The following is a 17,546-nucleotide window of genomic DNA, read 5'->3' as shown; positions in this document are numbered from 1 at the left end:
TAACCTTCACAGATGATCTGAGTAGATATGGGTATATCTATTTCATGAAACATAAATCCGAAACTTTCGAGAAGTTTAAGGAATTCCAAAGTGAAGTAGAAAATCAACGTAACAAGAAGATTAAATTTCTACGATCTGATCGTGGAGGTGAATATCTGAGTTATGAGTTTGGCATGCATTTAAAGAAATGCGGAATACTTTCACAATTGACACCGCCGGGAACACCACAACGAAACGGTGTGTCCGAACGTCGTAATCGAACTCTCTTAGATATGGTTCGTTCTATGATGTCTCTTACTGATTTACCGTTATCATTTTGGAGTTATGCATTAGAGACAGCCGCATTCACTTTAAATAGAGCACCATCAAAATCCGTAGAAACGACACCGTATGAATTATGGTTTAATAAGAAACCTAAGCTGTCGTTCCTGAAAGTTTGGGGTTGCGAAGCCTATGTAAAGAAGTTACAACCGGACAAGCTAGAACCCAAAGCGGAGAAATGCGTCTTCATAGGATACCCTAAGGAAACTATAGGGTACACCTTCTATCACAGATCCGAAGGCAAAATCTTTGTTGCTAAGAACGGAACCTTTCTTGAGAAAGAATTTCTCACTAAAGAAGTGACTGGAAGAAAAGTAGAACTCGATGAGATTGATGAATCTATACTCGTTGATCAGAGTAGCGCAGTACCGGAAGTTGTACCTGTACCGCCTACACCGGCAACATAGGAAGCTAATGATAATGATCATGAAACTTCGAACGAGGAAACTACTGAACCTCACAGATCGACAAGGGAACGTGCCACTCCTGATTGGTATGATCCTTGTCTAAATGTCATGATTGTGGATAACAATGATGAGGACCCTGCGACGTATGAAGAAGCGATGATGAGCCCAGATTCCAACAAATGGCAAGAAGCCATGAAATCCGAAATGGGATCCATGTATGATAACAAAGTATGGACTTTGGTAGACTTACCTGATAGCCGAAAGGCTGTCGAGAATAAATGGATCTTCAAGAGAAAAACAGATGCCGATGGTAATATTATCGTCTATAAAGCTCGACTTGTCGCAAAGGGTTTCCGATAAATTCAAGGAGTTGACTACGATGAGACTTTCTCACTGTAGCGAAGCTAAAATCGTGAGGATTTTGTTAGCAATAGCTGCATTTTTCGATTATGAGATTTGGCAGATGGATGTCAAAACGGCGTTCCTTAATGGAGACATTGAGGAAGAGTTGTATATGGTACAACCCAAAGGTTTTGTCGATCCTAAAAATGCTGACAAAGTATGCAAACTTCAGCGTTCAATCTATGGACTGAAGCAAGCATCAAGAAGTTGGAACCGACGCTTTGATAAGGTGATCAAAGACTTCGGATTTATACAGTGTCATGGAGAGTCCTGTATTTACAAGAAAGTGAGTGGGAGCTCTGTAGCATTCCTGATATTATATGTAGATGACATATTATTGATCGGGAATGATATAGAACTATTAAGCAGTGTAAAGGGTTATTTGAATAATAGTTTTTCAATGAAAGACCTTGGTGAAGCATCGTATATATTAGGCATCAAGATTTATAGAGATAGATCAAGACGCCTAATAGGGCTATCACAGAGTACATATCTGGACAAGATTCTAAAGAAGTTTAGAATGGACGAAAGTAAGAAAGGGTTCTTACCTATGTTACCAGGCAAGGTCTTGAGTAAAACTCAAGGACCGGCTACGGCAGAAGAAAGAGAAAGGATGAGTAATATCCCCTATGCCTCGGCAGTAGGATCTATCATGTATGCCATGCTATGTACTAGACCGGATATAGCACATGCTGTTAGTTTGACTAGCAGATATCAAAGTGATCCAGGAATAGAACACTGGACAGCGGTCAAGAATATCCTGAAGTACTTGAAAAGAACTAAGGATATGTTTCTTTGTTATGGAGGTGACCAAGAGCTCGTTGTAAGTGGTTACACCGATGCAAGTTGGAACACTGATCCTGATGACTCTAAGTCACAGTCTGGGTACGTGTTTATATTGAATGGTGCTGCAGTAAGCTGGGCAAGCTCGAAGCAGTGCACGGTGGCGAAGTCTTCAACAGAATCAGAGTACATAGCGGCTTCAGAGGCTTCATCGGGAGCGGTATGGATGAAGAGGTTCATTGTAGAGCTCGGTGTGGTTCCTAGTGCATTGGACCCATTAATCATTTACTGTGATAACATGGGTGCCATCGCCAATGCACAAGAACCAAGGTCACACAAGAGGCTGAAGCATATCAAGCTGCGTTACCACTCGATTCGCGAGTACATCGAAGAAGGAGAAGTAAAGATTTGCAAAGTACACACTGATCTGAATGTAGCAGATCCGTTGACTAAAGCTCTCCCTAGGGCAAAGCATGACCAACACCAGAATGCCATGGGTGTTAGGTATATTACAATGTAATCTAGATTATTAACTCTAGTGCAAGTGGGAGACTGAAGGAGATATGCCCTAGAGGCAATAATAAAGTGGTTATTATTTATATCTTTATGTTTATGATAAATGTTTATATATCATGCTATAATTGTATTAACCGAAACATTAGTACATGTGTGATATGTAGACAACAAGAAGTCCCTAGTATGCCTCTTAAACTAGCTTGTTGATTAATTGATGATTAGTTTCATAATCATGAACATTGGATGTTATTAATAACAAGGTTATATCATTATATGAATGATGTAATGGACACACCCAATTAAGCGTAGCATAAGATCTCGTCATTAAGTTATTTGCTATAAGCTTTCGATACATAGTTACCTAATCCTTATGACCATGAGATCATGTAAATCACTTATACCGGAAAGGTACTTTGATTACACCAAATGCCACTGCGTAAATGGGTGGTTATAAAGGTGGGATTAAGTATCCGGAAAGTATGAGTTGAGGCATATGGATCAACAGTGGGATTTGTCCATCCCGATGACGGATAGATATACTCTGGGCCCTCTCGGTGGAATGTCGTCTAATGTCTTGCAAGCATATGAATAAGTTCATAAGAGACCACATACCACGGTACGAGTAAAGAGTACTTGTCAGGAGACGAGGTTGAACAAGGTATAGAGTGATACCGAAGATCAAACCTCGGACAAGTAAAATATCGCATGACAAAGGGAATTGGTATTATATGTGAATGGTTCATTCGATCACTAAAGTCATCGTTGAATATGTGGGAGCCATTATGGATCTCCAGATCCCGCTATTGGTTATTGGTCGGAGTGAGTACTCAACCATGTCCGTATAGTTCACGAACCGTAGGGTGACACACTTAAAGTTGGATGTTGAAATGGTAGAACTTGAATATGGAATGGAGTTCGAATATTTGTTCGGAGTCCCGGATGAGATCCCGGACATCACGAGGAGTTCCGGAATGGTCCGGAGAATAAGATTCATATATAGGATGTCATTTTATGTGAATTAAAATGATGCGGAAGGTTCTATGGAAGGTTCTAGAAGGTTCTAGAAAAGTCCGGAAGAAACCACCAAGGAAGGCGGAGTCCCGGTGGGACTCCACCTCCCATGGCCGGCCAACCCTAAGGAGGAGGAGTCCCAAGTGGACTCCCCAAGGGGGGCCGGCCACCCCCTCCCAAGGAAGGTGGAACTCCCACCTCTAGTGGGAGTCCTAGCTTGGGTAGGTTTCGTGAGTTATGGAAGGTTTTGGTTTGGGGTCTTATTCGAAGACTTGTAGACCAACTCTTGGGTGTTCCACCTGTATAATGAGGGCCAAGGGGAGGGGGCCGGCCACCCCAAAACCACAAGCTGGCCGCCCCCCTTGAAGTGGCCGGCCACCCCCTCCCAAACCCTAGCCGCCCCCTTCTCCTCCATATCTTTCGCGTGCTTTAGCGAAGCTCCACCGGAGTTCTCCACCGCCACCGACACCACGCCGTCGTGCTGTCGGATTCAAGAGGAGCTACTACTTCCGCTGCCCGCTGCAACGAGAGGTGGACGTCGTCTTCATCAACAACCGAACGTGTGACCGAGTACGGAGGTGCTGCCCGTTCGTGGCGCCGGAGGGATCGTGATCAAGATCTTCTATGCGCTTTTGCAAGCGGCAAGTGAACGTCTACCGCAGCAACAAGAGCCTCCTCTTGTAGGCTTTGGAATCTCTTCAAGGGTGAGACTCGATAAACCCCTTGTTGCTATCGTCTTCTAGATTGCATCTTGGCTTGGATTGCGTGTTCGCGGTAGGAACATTTTTGTTTTCTATGCAACGTTATCCTACAAAGACTGCTTGGGTTTCATGGGAATCAATGGCTATGCCCAAATATAAAGGGGGTATGGGGTTCAGGGATATTGAAATTTTAACCTTGCTTTACTAGCAAGACAAGTATGGAGAATCCTGGTTGACCCTAACTCCCTTAGTGCACGTATTCTGAAAGCTGTTTATTTCCCCTCGTCAGATATTTTGGAAGCTCCACTGGGGAGCTCCCCATCACAGATATGGAGGTCTCTGTGTGAAGGCCGGGAAATGCTTCAGCTAGGGCTGATTCGAAGGATAGGAGATGGTAGAACTACCATGATTTGGGAGGAGAATTGGTTACCTCGTGAATTTGGAATGAGGCCGTTATGTGCTACTAAGCCGAATCCACCACTGAGAGTTTCAGAGCTCATTTGTTCGGTTACACACACATGGAAAACTAAGGTTCTGAATAATTTTTTTCTTCCTATGGACGTTGAGATCATCCAGCAGATTCCGATCAGCCAGACTAATCAACCTGATTTCTGGGCATGGCAGTATGACAAAATGGGGATTTTCTCGGTTCGGTCAGCGTATAAGATGATGGAAGAAACAAAGAGGAGAAGGGTCGATTGGCTGGAAGGCAGAGAGGCCTCGTCTAATGTCGAAGGGGAGGATGCGAGCTGGAAGAAGCTTTGGAAACTAAAGGTTCCCTCAAAACTGCGCATTTTTGCCTGGAGGTTAGCAAGGTCGTCTCTCCCTACGGGTGAAGAAAGGAAGCGCCGCCATATGTCGACGACAGCGTCTTGTCCCATATGCAACGCTGCATGCGATAGTTGGGGTCATTCCCTCCTTGAGTGCAATATGGCACGCTCGGTGTGGTCTCTGTGGGATGAGGAGGATGTGGAACCACTGATGGTCGATGAAGCAACGGATCCGAAGTTGTGGCTCATGTCGCTATCTAATACCCTGCCGCAGAGGAAGTTTGTACAAGTCCTAGTGACATTATGGGCCATATGGTGGGCAAGGAGAAAGGCGATTCATGAGGAAGAATTCCAGAGTCCTTTATCCACGTTTTTGTCCATTCAGAATTACATCAGTGAGATTGAGTGGGAGAAGAAAGAACATGCCAAACCAGGAGCGAGCAGAAATAAAGATGCTAAGTGGCTGCCTCCGGATGTAGGTTTCTGCAAGATCAACGTGGATGGTGCCGTAGCGAAGTCCTGCGTTAGAGGGGCTGTTGGTGCAGTTTGTCGCGATGAGCGTGGGAGGTTCTTGGGAGCATCGGCGGTTGTCTATGCAGGTGTGACTGATCCCACCATGCTGGAGGCGTACGCTTGCAAGGAGGCCCTGGAGCTCGTGGAGGACCTGAGCCAACACAAGTTGATGATAGCATCTGATTGTCTGAATGTCATCAATGATATTAGAGCTAAGTTTTACAAAGGCTACTACTGCATGATTCTGCGAGACATAGAGCAGCGTCGAGTATCGTTTCAAGCGACCAAATATGGTCACGAACAGAGGGAAGCAAATGGGGAAGCTCACAGGCTAGGATGGCTACCACTTAAGAGGTTGGACGCCATGTTTGGCTTTTGGATCCACCGGATCATCTTTGTATACCCATAAACATTGTGTAATAAAGCTTCCCCTGTTCCTCAAAAAAAAAAAAAAAGTCTACGTCTCCTCTCCTATTTTTCTGTTTTCTCGTTTTTATACCTGTAATACGGAGTACACTATATATAACTAGTTTTTTGTCAATGATTGAAGTGGGCCCGCCCCTGCTCCTATCTTGTCCGGCTATGATGTTGGTCCTGGTCCCCTCTCCCTATGCTCGCCGCTCCGGCCGCAGCATGAGGAGGGGGGATCTCCTTCGTTCATCTGTTCTGGTCTACTAGTCAGGGTTAGGTTTTGTTTCCTCTGGTGCATCGTTGGGTGGTGGGAGCGGCGTCCGAGCTAATAAATCTGCATCAACTCTACTCTCACACCGGCGACGATCTTCTCGCCGGCAGCATCTTGGAGTTGATAGCAATGTGTGGCTGATTGGTCCTTCATATCGACAGCTTGGTCTCTCGCCGTTCTTCAGAGCAAGATTAGTTTCTCGGTGTATCGCTAGCTTTCGTTGTTATCCATGACGTCACTATCGGTCGAGGCGAGGTGGTTTCGTCTGCAACGAAGATGTTGGTTCGGAGGCGGTGGATATGTTGTTCTTCACTTCTTCTCCAACTACGTCGATGGGAGGCGGCGTATCTTGGTCCAAGATAACAAGGGGACGTCCCCGGTGGATATTTCAATGGTAGAGCCTCGGCGTTTCTTCCCGTGTCCGTAGCAGCGGCGCTGGAGTTAGATGGTGGCCGCTGGCTGCGGTGGTCGTGGGAAACTATAAGAATCGTTTTGTATTGATGAATCTTTAGAGGATTTTATTTGCAAATTTAGGATAATCATTTTATACCAATATATCTTTTAGTTTCCACACATATTGCTTCATGTAATTTGATTTTTTTTTGACGACGTGGGCTTAGCCCAGTGGTTGGGGTAGCAGTGGCGCACCCTAACGACCGGAGTTCGATTCCTGTCAGGGACGAATTTCGGAATTGTCACGCCAAGTCCCGCTTCTACTATATCAAAAAGTGTCTAGTTCCTCCTAGACACGGTTTCATTTTTTTTTATGTAATTTGATTTTCAATTAATGAGATATGTGGTTGCTCTTAAAAAAATGCACTAAATCATCCAAATTTAGGATAATCATTTTATACCAATATACTATGGCATGGTAGGCGGCGCCGGAGACGTAGGAGATTCAGCAATTACCAAATCTGGCCGGTGCTGACTCCAATCCACGTGCACCAAAGCGATGTACACGTAGCACCCCTATCACGATTCACCACGCCTCTAGTTTCACGGTAAATGACGTTGAGGACTTGAGGTCCGACAGTGCAGGTGCTAGGTCAAATTTCTGATGCAAGCGGCCAAGAAATAGGATCCTTGCAAGACTAATCTGCTAGCTTATAATTGGCAGTCGCCCATCCAGCATCAGCAAAAACAGCAGATAGTAGCTGGTGCAAAGACTGAAGCTGATCGGCTCTGTCCCCAAATCACAGTCGGATTTGGTCGCCGTGAGAGCACCGGCAAGGTAAAGTATACTTTTTCCGTTTTGAAATACTCTGCATTCTAAGTTTAAAATTTATTGGTAAAGGGACAAACCTACAAGTTAAACACATAAGTTTTTCCATGTCGTTTCTGCACCCCGTAGCTTTCATTGACGGCTGCGGAGTCCATAGTCAAGGTGTGCTGCTGTCCTGATCTTCATTCCTTATTGTTCCTATCGTGGTCTCCAGCACGGTCGAGCTCACTGGACACTATAGTGGTCAGTGATGCAGTTGGACCCGTCGCGCGCGCGCGAGTCATGGGGCTGCCATGGAGTCATGGGTGCTTGTCGCGTAGAAAATTGCGAGAATGCATACGGTCCCTCATAGATCCGTTCGTGGATCGGCCGTAGAACGTTATGAACGACGATGCAGACACGTACGCAGGTGGCGATGGTACGTCCGGCCGCATTTCTAATCTACAATTGTTTTCCTGTTGGCAGTGTCTAAATATTACTAGATCCTACTACTATTCAAAGTTCTTTTTAGCCTCGCGAATTTGGTACTGTACTTGTTTGGTTTGTTTAATTAAAGGGGAGTGCTGGGCGTCCCCCGGGGGATTAGAAATCTAATCCCCCGGGTCCCCAACCGTCCGATCAACAGATCTGAGACGTTTTCGGCCGTCAGATCAAACCAACCAAATTTCCCTCTCCCACTTTTGCTACCATGATGCACCAAAGTAGCAAAAAACGGTTCAATTGTAGCAAACTCTATTTTCACCTAAAACACACAGACCTCGCCGGAATCTCGCCGGAGACTCGCCGGAGTCTCGCCGGAGACTCGCCGGAGTCTCGCCGGAGACTCGCCGGAGATGTCGCTGAAGACCGACCAGAAACCTCACCGGGGACTTAGTAGCAAATAATATATGCTATAGTAGCAAAAACACACAAAGATTGTAGCAACCTTTTTTTGTTATTGTAGCAAAAGCAACCTCGTCGGAGACTCGCCGGAGACCCGCCGGAGAATTTGTAGCAGAAAAATATACTATTGTAGCAAACACCTATAACAAAAATAGCAAATCCTAATTTCAATGGATTCTCGCCGGAGAGATTGTAGCAACAAAATAGAATATTGTAGCGAAACCACAAAACCAAAGTAGCAATTAAAATATTGGTATGTAGCAAAGACCTACTCGTGGAAATGAAATCCACAAAAGCGATGCTGCAAAAAAGGTTGTAGCAAACAAATTGTTCGATATTAGCATAACCGCTGAACAATTGTAGCGAAAAAAATAAAAATCCTATGGCGAGGGGAGAGGTTCCCGTTGACCAGCGATGAGGGCAGGGCGTGGGGAGCTCCCTTCAAACAGCGTGATGGGCACACGCCAGGGGGTAGCGGGATCCTGCACCGGAGATCGAGTGGGCGTCGCCTCCTTGGATGGCGCTCTGGGCGGCGCGGGAGGAGAGGAGGGGAGGGAGGCCACCATGGATAGAGCTCTGGGGCGGCGCGGGAGAGGAGGAGGGCCGGGGATGGCCGCGCCGGATGCCCGCCGGGCGCGAGGTGGGCGGCGCCGGGAGCGGAGGCGCATCCTTGGGGAGCTTCCGCAGCCCATGGAGGCGGAGGCCGGAGGCGGTAGGTCAGCTTCCGCGACTCGCGTAGGCGGAGGCCGGCGGCGGTAGGCGAGCTCGCGTCTGGTCGTGGAGGCGGAGGCCGACGCCCCGCGGCAGGAGCTCGTGCATCGGGAGGTGGAGGTCCAGGAAGGAAGACGACGGGAGAACGTTGCGATAGGATAAGATTTGGGTGGTTGGGGACGTGAGCTGGTGTCGTGGTGGGCCTTTTTTTTCTTTCACGCGTGGTACACGGAGGAGCCGGGGGATCAGAACGCTGTTCCCCCGGGGGAACCTCAGCCTTTTCCTTAATTAAACGGATGCAGGATTTGTGTACCGGAGCACTTCGGATTTGCGAGGCCTATCTAGGGGAGCCAGATTTTTCAAATAAAGTAAACTCACATTTGTACAACAGGCTGCCCTATAGAAGAGGTTATTGCAAACATTCAATATGTAATCAGCTCTCCCACCCCCTCCTGGGCGGTGGCGGAGGATCCATCCCCAAACCCTAGCAGCTGCCCCTCAGGCCGCCGCTGCTGCCGGTTTCGATGGCGGTGGCGGCGCCCCTTTCGTCGAACGATGATGGGGAGGAGAGGGCTTATGCGACAGCGCATCATGGGAGGTGATGAGGCGCCGGTCGAGGACGCCGGGCGGCACGACTGCTTGGCCGGGCCTGATGCACTTCCCGATAACCATGGAGGAGTGTGTGGAGCGGTGGCGGCCTTCGCCCCCGGCGGCGGTTCGGCGGGGGTACGCATGATCCGCGCCGCCGTCTTCTTCCCTAGTGATCCGACAGGAGTGATTGGCGGCGTGGGGCTGCTGGTCTTGCTTCGTTTTGGTGGAGGTCCTCGGGTTTCTCGCAAGCGAAGATGAAGACCTTCCAGCGGTCAGTTTTCCTTGATTTGGCTGGAGAGATGAGTTCCGAAAAGCTCTATCAACGAATGGAATAGTGCATCTTTTGCCCGGAGTTTGCTGAATCAGGTGGTATTCGATCGCGCGCACCCATGTTTTTATTCCGTTCTTGGTTCCTGAGGAAGCGGCGCGAGCTCTATTCTGTGTTAACATCAAGTGACTTTTTTGTCCATGATGAAGTCACAAGAAGGAATATCATGGAGGCCGGATTGGTGGACTTACTAAAGGAGGTTCAAGTCTCCGCGATGTTGAGGGACTTGCTTGGCGTTCCGGGCTCTGCAGCAGTGGTATGAAAGTGGGGGGTGGTAGCACATGTGAAGTTCAGAGTCCTACCTTTCAGGGTGAAAACCCAAGGTCTGGCCTTAACTGGTTGTGTGTGGCAATGACCTTGTTGGAGGCATTGTTTTGAGAGTGGGGACTATCTTCAGGGTGAAAACCTAAGATCTTTGGTCGAACGATAACGGCGATGGTGCACCATTCCCTTCTTGGAGGCATCGCTTTTGGAGACTCTGTATTTCAGATGTTGTCACGGTGGTGATTGTATTGCTGTTGCTAGGTCTGGAATGTTGTAGTGGGACTTTTATTCCTTAGTATTCTTCTCTCTTTTTTGGTTGTGTGCATCCGTACTGCCATTAGGGTGTTATGTTGTTGCAGAGACTGGATGTAATTGGTATCTTTTGATATTAATATATTTCCTTTATCGGAAAAATGTAATCAGGTACAACCCTACTACGAATACACTTGCATGTACAATCAATAAACGATTCTCGCATATATATATGCATAGATAAAAAAAATCACAAGTCATGGAAATATATATATATACAAGCATGTCGACAAAAAACATTTTATGACACATGTCATCGATCACATGCTGACACTTTTCGATAAATGACATTTTATTACTCATAAGACAACATCAAAGTTAGAACCAACAGTTTATTGGATGGCTAGAAGAGGATGGTTGTACCCCCAAACTACTAGAGTTAAAACCTTAGGTTTGACACTTGTGTGCCTCATGAAAGCGGAATATTCTTTCAGTGGCTGACGATATTTCCGTCAATAGCGAGGACGCATGTTGTGACTTCATCAGTCTCAAGACCCAACCTGCTCGGCATAACTACCATGCACACAGACCCAATAATTCAAGAAACACGAAAGTAAATATAACACATGAAATCACATGAATCATGAAGATCATGTAACTCATACGGTGAAGGAGGACAAATCTGTAGATCAAGCTTCTATCCATGGTTGGTTGAACCAAACAATATAGGATTATGGGCGGTGATTCCCTTTTGAAGGTGTTGTCTTGAGAATTTCATGTTCTCAAATGATTCACATATGCCATCCATGCTTGGTTGAGCCTAACAATATAGGCTTATGGGCAGTGATTGCTTTTGCAAGTCTAGTTTCAAGCTTCGAAGATCCTCGCGATGAATATTGCTTTGTTTAAAAAAAAATCTTCATGCATTGTAAGATTATCTGTTTGCCCCGATGACTAACGTGCTTCTAATAAAATTATGATTGTGAACACTCGAATATATACGCCGGAAGGCCTGCCCTCCCTTAAGAAAAATCACCTTCCATTGTAGAGTACTGGATCACTCACTTGCAAGGAAACCATGAGTAAATATAGGTTTGCACCGGCAAACATTTTGATTATAAGTGAGATCAAATGTGGCAATCCATAATCGTTAGTTTTACCGTGCACATCTTCTACAAATAAGGCATTTGTTGGCCGGTTTACAAGTTGTTTACATATCATATACTCCTATATATAACATGAACAAATGTGGTAGTGTTTAACCTTTGTGGGTGTGGAAAAACACAGGAAATGGCGGTTTTGGGAGACTCCATGATCGGTGTTCGCTTGACACAATCACACAACCGGTAGGAGTTTGCAGTACGGTGCTTGTCTACGACATAATTAGCTATAACAGCACACATAATCTACGTTTTTCAAACTTCAATTAGCATTGTACACGAATCCACCTTCAATTGGTGATAATTGGATGGAGAAATAGAATACGGTGCCTCATTTTAGATATGCCTGCATGCTATCACGTGAAAACAGCAAGTACCATAGTACACAAGAAGAGTCCAAGACAATCTCGCAAATGCCCACGCCATTTTCTACTCAAATGATTGCAACCCCGTGATCCTCAGTCCACAAAAGGGTATTTAAGGACGAAGACCAGCGATAAGAGGTGCGAGGAGGCAGGACACGGCGAGTGTAGCTGAGAGCCACGCATCACATACAAACTTCACCTACGCGCCTCCATCTCTGCCGTTTCACCATGTCGAAAGACGTCGCCGCCGACATACCCGTGGCCGAGGCGCCGGCGAAACGCGCCCCGCTCAACAAGTACGCCCTCGCCTGCGCCATACTGGCTTCCATGAACTCCATCCTCCTCGGCTATGGTTCGTGCACCTCTCTCAGTGATTCATGCACGTATGCAAACTACTGAATTTTACTATTTGGAAGTATGTTGTAACATGATCGATGTGCCGGTGCGTCTGCGATCGAGCAGATGTCTCGGTGATGAGCGGAGCGCAGATATTCATGAAGAAGGACCTGAAGATCACGGACAGGCAGATCGAGATCCTTGCCGGCATCATCAACATCTTCTCGCTCGTCGGCTCACTCGCGGCGGGCCGGACGTCCGACTGGATCGGGCGCCGGTACACCATGGTGCTCGCGGCGGTCATCTTCTTCGCGGGCGCCCTCATCATGGGCCTCGCCCCGAGCTACGCGGTCCTGATGGTCGGCCGCTTCGTCGCCGGCGTCGGCGTCGGCTACGCGCTCATGATCGCGCCCGTGTACACGGCCGAGGTCGCGCCCACCTCGGCACGCGGCCTGCTCACGTCCTTCCCGGAGGTCTTCATCAACACTGGCGTGCTCCTCGGCTACATCTCTAACTACGCCTTCCACAGCCTCCCCGTTCACATCAGCTGGCGCGCCATGTTCCTCGCGGGCGCCGTGCCGCCTGTCTTCCTGGCCATCGGCGTCCTCGTCATGCCGGAGTCGCCGCGGTGGCTTGTCATGCAGGGGCGCATAGGCGACGCGCGCCGCGTGCTCCAGAAGACCTCCGATACCCCCGAGGAGGCCGTGGAGCGGCTCGCCGATATCAAGAGCGCCGTAGGCATCCCCGAGGGTATTTCCGACGACAGCGACGAGGTGATCGCGATCGCCCGCAAGAGCAAGGGCGCCGACGGCAAGGGCGTCCTGAGCGACCTGCTGCTCCGCCCGACGCCACCCGTGCGCCGCATCCTGATCGCCTGCCTCGGCCTCCAGTTCTTCCAGCAAGCCTCCGGTATCGACTCGGTGGTGCTGTACAGTCCCCGTGTGTTCGAGACGGCCGGTATCAAGTCCGATGCCAACACCCTCGGAGCCACCATTTCCGTGGGCGCGACCAAGACGCTCTTCATACTGGTGGCCACGTTCTTCCTCGACCGCGTCGGGCGGCGGCCGCTGCTGCTCACCAGCGCCGGCGGGATGGTGCTCTCGCTCCTGACGTTGGCCTCGGCGCTGCACGTGATCAGCGGACGTGCGCCGGCGGATGGGGCGACGGCGCTGTCGGGGGTGAGCATCGCGTCGGTGCTTACGTTCGTGGCGTCGTTCTCGATCGGGATGGGGCCCATCGCGTGGGTGTACAGCTCGGAGATCTTCCCGCTGCGGCTGCGCGCGCAGGGCTGTGCGCTTGGCACGGCCATGAACAGAATCATGAGCGGGGCCATCACCATGTCCTTCTATTCGCTCTCCGACAAGATCACGCTCGCCGGAAGCTTCTACCTTTACGCTAGTGTTGCTGCCGCCGGGTGGGTGTTCATGTTCTGCTTCCTTCCGGAGACGAGGGGCAGGAGCTTGGAGGACACCGAGGTGCTCTTTGGTGGTGGCGATGACGCGGGGAAGGAAGATGGTCATGGGCATACCAAGTCCACGCAGTTGACTACACCTACGCAACACTAGTGAACTGTTGTTAGCGATCGCGTGTTTAGTCCGAATGGTGGGACCGGATTTACCACATGTCACTTGGGCCCCAAGCCCCCAACTATTATAGTCATCGATGGCAACAAAGTAATGGAGACAAGCTTTTCAGCATTTTTCGTTTCACCCACGAATACTTGCAAAATCAACCCACATACCTCAGGGTGGGCATTCGGTTTTAACCGAAATTTCGGTTCGGTTTTTGCGGTTTTTGAACAAACTCGGTTTTAAAAAATGGTAACCGAAATTGGCATGAAAATTTAGGGAGCCGAAGATTCGGTTAACCGACAAATTCGGTTCGGTTTTCGGTTAAAACCGAATGAACCTACTCACTTGAACAAATAGTAGGCATCACCGAAGAAAGCAAATAGTGATTGACATATCAACACAAAAAGCATCAACTGCGCAAGAAATCGACAAATGAGCACCAATCGTGGAGGGATGCTATTTGGTAGGCTGCGGCACTCGTGGTACAGGTGCATCACTCGTGAGCGATTAAAAGGGGTAGCTAAGGCTTCGAGTGACGTGTTCTATTATGCAGGCTTCACGCTATATTCAGAAAAAGCTAGTACATCAAAGACCAAAGTCATACATTGAATGGACAATTTTTGGAACATCAAACGTAATTGGGCTTGTATGGAATGATCGGTTTATGCACAAATTGATGGTAGGTTACTCAATTCGGTCTATTCGGTCTTGTTCGGTTGGTGGGGCTAAAAACCGAATTCTACCAAATTTAATTCGGTTAGTATAAATGGAAACCGAAAAAATAGCGGTTAATGGAAAAAACCGAGATTTTGGTTAGTTCGGTTTCGGCTTCGGTTCGGTTTTCGGTTTCACGGTTTTTATGCCCACCCTGACACATACCTGAGCCCTCCACGGTCCGATGGGTGGACATGCTCTTCGGCTTGTCGATCGATACGTGACGGGCTAAACACGTAGGCCGTATTACCATATGCAAAGACGAGCGATCAACCAGCTACGTATTTATTCGTACGTCAAGCGTACACGTACATGTGCTGGAACCCTGTCATTTAGTGGAAACAAAAGAGTCCGTAGGTTTAGGATTACCGCTCTCGGCCGGTAGCGTTGCGCCTAACTAAGAGTCTAGGGTTGTACAGTTCAAAACAAAAACGAGTCTAGCTAGGGTTATACATGCCCTAGTCTCCTTCGACCCAGGTCATGGCTTCCATCGCGTCCAATCTCGCGCGGGCAGCCGTCGCATGTCGCGCCTCTCCAGCGGGCGTTGGAGGTTGCAGCCGCCCCGTCTCCCCGTGTCTCCCTCTGAGTAGCCGCCGGCTCTCAATACCTAAAAATTTCATCCCCTGGTTCGGAGACATCCCTTCCAACATCATCGTCCGTAGCAATACTGGATGCAACTGGAGGATGACTATGAGGAGAGAAGGTAATGATGCATTCATCGACCAGGGGTGTGTGGCCTTCGCCATCACCCTTCAGCTCAAGGTAGGCCGGTACCTCACCTTCAAGAAGGTGTCCTCCTTCGAGTGTGTGGTCATCTTCGACCACACCTACACTGAGGTGATGAGCAGGTGCCCGTACCATCGCGATGGCACCAAGTTTGTTTTCTTTGAAGAGCATGTCTGAATCTTACCTGGAACTATGTCGTTGCTACTATGTCGTGTCTAGTGTCTAATGGTGTCTACTTGTTGTTCGTGTCGTGTCTTGAACTATGATTGTATCTGAACTATGGTGTGTGAAACAATTTAATAGCGTCTACGATCACTGCTAAGTTTGCTTATGCTTCCATTATGTTCTTGCTTGTGAGGTTGATCACTGGTATCACTTCTAAGTTTGTTTGTCCTTCCATTGTGTTCTTGCTTGTGCGGTTGATCACTGGTAACCTCACCACTGAAGGGAAAAGGTAATTAGAAGCGGATTTTGGGTTGCAACCAAACAACAGGGGCATCGTTCTACGCAGCTACTTGGCCTAAAACCGACCTAGCAAATGGGCAGAGCCCAAATCTCCACGGGGCCAAATAAACTCTGCGCAGGCGACCAAACAACGTGGCTTTTCTGGTCCGTGGCCCGTCTCGGACGCGCAGGTGGTTTCTTCCCACTAGCGCAGTGGTGCAAGAAATCGGCCCAGGTAACCAAACACGCCCTAAGTCTCACGTTTGGACATAGCCCCCGCTATGGTCATTGATGAATTTTACATTGTTTAATTTTTAAAGACCAACTTTGCAGAACCAAAAGGAGCACTAAGATACATCATTAAAGACTCACATTGTATTTGTATAATGTTCCATTTGTTTTTATTTTAATTAAGGAAAATGATTCCTTCGGTGGACGGGAACGCTCGAAACCTCCGGGTCCTACGTCTGCCGCGTGCCACCTATCATGGCCATAGAAGTCGTGGGACCCACCATCTTTACAACCAAACTTATCTTCTCCCGCACGAGGTTTCTCTACCGCTCATGCCCCCTTTCGTCGGAGTAGGAGCTATCCATGCCGATGGCCTACATGTCCAGATGCTCGCATGGCCGTCGGCATGCATCTTCGCGAGCACATCACGCCGCCCGACGGGAGATATCTCCACGACTTACACCTCTGTGAGCTCGCCCCGTTGCCAACCTCCCTCCTGCCCACAAGCTTTCCAGGCTTTGGCCCGAGCCTGTCGCCTCCTCCTGTCGTTGGATCACCTTGACCCTGGGGTCACCGAAGGCCGGCGCGATCGCCGCCGCAGGAGCCCGTGGGTGACACGCTTGAAGGAAATCGTAAATGTGTGGTGCTCGGTGATGGGCGCCGCCGGCCTAGTTCCGCCAGCTCGTGGACGTCCTCAACCTACCATGTGCGCCCAACGAGGTCTCTAGAGGTCCTCTGCCGCCACCGCACGGCGAGGGCGTGCTGCTCGGGGGATCACTTCTGCCATGGCAGCCTGCTACTGCAACCGTGTAACGACCTGGAAAAAATCTATATTAGATTTTTCACCACTTCTTGTTTTTCCATGTCATTCCAAGGTCATATGCATCATGCACCATATCGTCCATAAGATTTTATAAAACAAAAATTATCAAGGACACCAACTAAGGTTTCCCCACTCTATTAAATTTGAAGTAGCTCACCTATGCCATGTTTGCATGCTAATCAACATTTAATTTTGCTTGGTAGAAAAACAACTTCAACTCTAATTGTGCGCCAAGATTCCGATTCTGCTTAACCTGAATAAGTGCATCGCATCATCGTTACCATGCCATGCTTATCATATCTCAATCATGCTGATTCTTCTCCGTAGTAGTAAGACTTGCATCGTTGTGTGTGCCAGCATTTGCTTCTTCCGGATAGGATCACGACAGGTTTTCCGACAATTTCTTCGACGGCGTTCACAAGCGAGCCCACCACCTTCACCTATTTTACAGTTTTACTCTCGTTGCTCTCTTGCTATCCTTGTGTTCCGATTCTTTCGAGTACCGTGCCCTATTCCATTGTTACCCATATGAGATGTGTTACCTATCCGCTACCTATCGCCATTGTTTGTTGTTTGAGCCTTGCGAGTCGTAGCGCTTGTTTAGGGATCTGTTGTTATCTCTATATGTTGGGTTAGTTGGGAGGTTATCATATGTTATATCAGTTGTTGGAGATACTCGTGCTTTATTTTATTGTTAACAACTAAAACTGTAAGCACTTTATCTCGCTGATGCGTGCAATTAACACACGTCCGTTGGGAACCCCAAGAGGAAGGTGTGATGCAGACAGTAGCAAGTTTTCCCTCAGAAAGAAACCAAGGT

The 17,546-nt window shown here is 48.3% G+C and overlaps 2 protein-coding genes across 2 annotated transcripts; both read left to right on the top strand.

The window, feature by feature from the left end:
- Positions 1 to 5,071: 5,071 nt before the first annotated feature.
- On the top strand, positions 5,072 to 5,833 carry LOC127348039 (uncharacterized). Its single transcript, XM_051374154.1, has one exon. The coding sequence runs from the start codon at positions 5,072 to 5,074 to the stop codon at positions 5,831 to 5,833; it is 762 nt and encodes a 253-aa protein (XP_051230114.1).
- A 6,170-nt stretch (positions 5,834 to 12,003) lies between these two features.
- On the top strand, positions 12,004 to 13,914 carry LOC127297116 (putative polyol transporter 1). The gene is made up of 2 exons (XM_051327388.2): positions 12,004 to 12,233; positions 12,344 to 13,914. The coding sequence occupies exons 1-2, from the start codon at positions 12,110 to 12,112 to the stop codon at positions 13,780 to 13,782; spliced, it is 1,563 nt and encodes a 520-aa protein (XP_051183348.1). The 5' UTR covers positions 12,004 to 12,109; the 3' UTR covers positions 13,783 to 13,914.
- Positions 13,915 to 17,546: the final 3,632 nt, after the last annotated feature.

This window comes from Lolium perenne, chromosome 4, assembly GCF_019359855.2.
Source record: "Lolium perenne isolate Kyuss_39 chromosome 4, Kyuss_2.0, whole genome shotgun sequence".
NCBI classification, from domain to species: domain Eukaryota; kingdom Viridiplantae; phylum Streptophyta; class Magnoliopsida; order Poales; family Poaceae; genus Lolium; species Lolium perenne.
The sequence above is the reverse complement of the archived record's forward strand: the minus strand, read 5'-3'. Positions and strand labels throughout refer to the sequence as shown.

What these genes read in the sequence shown, in the direction of transcription:
- LOC127348039 (XM_051374154.1), top strand. Translation starts at nt 5,072, where the DNA reads ATGGCACGCTCGGTGTGGTCTCTGTGGGATGAGGAGGATGTGGAACCA.
- LOC127297116 (XM_051327388.2), top strand. Translation starts at nt 12,110, where the DNA reads ATGTCGAAAGACGTCGCCGCCGACATACCCGTGGCCGAGGCGCCGGCG. An exon ending in CTCCATCCTCCTCGGCTATG is followed by an intron (nt 12,234 to 12,343) that starts GTTCGTGCACCT and finishes GCGATCGAGCAG; the next exon opens with ATGTCTCGGTGATGAGCGGA.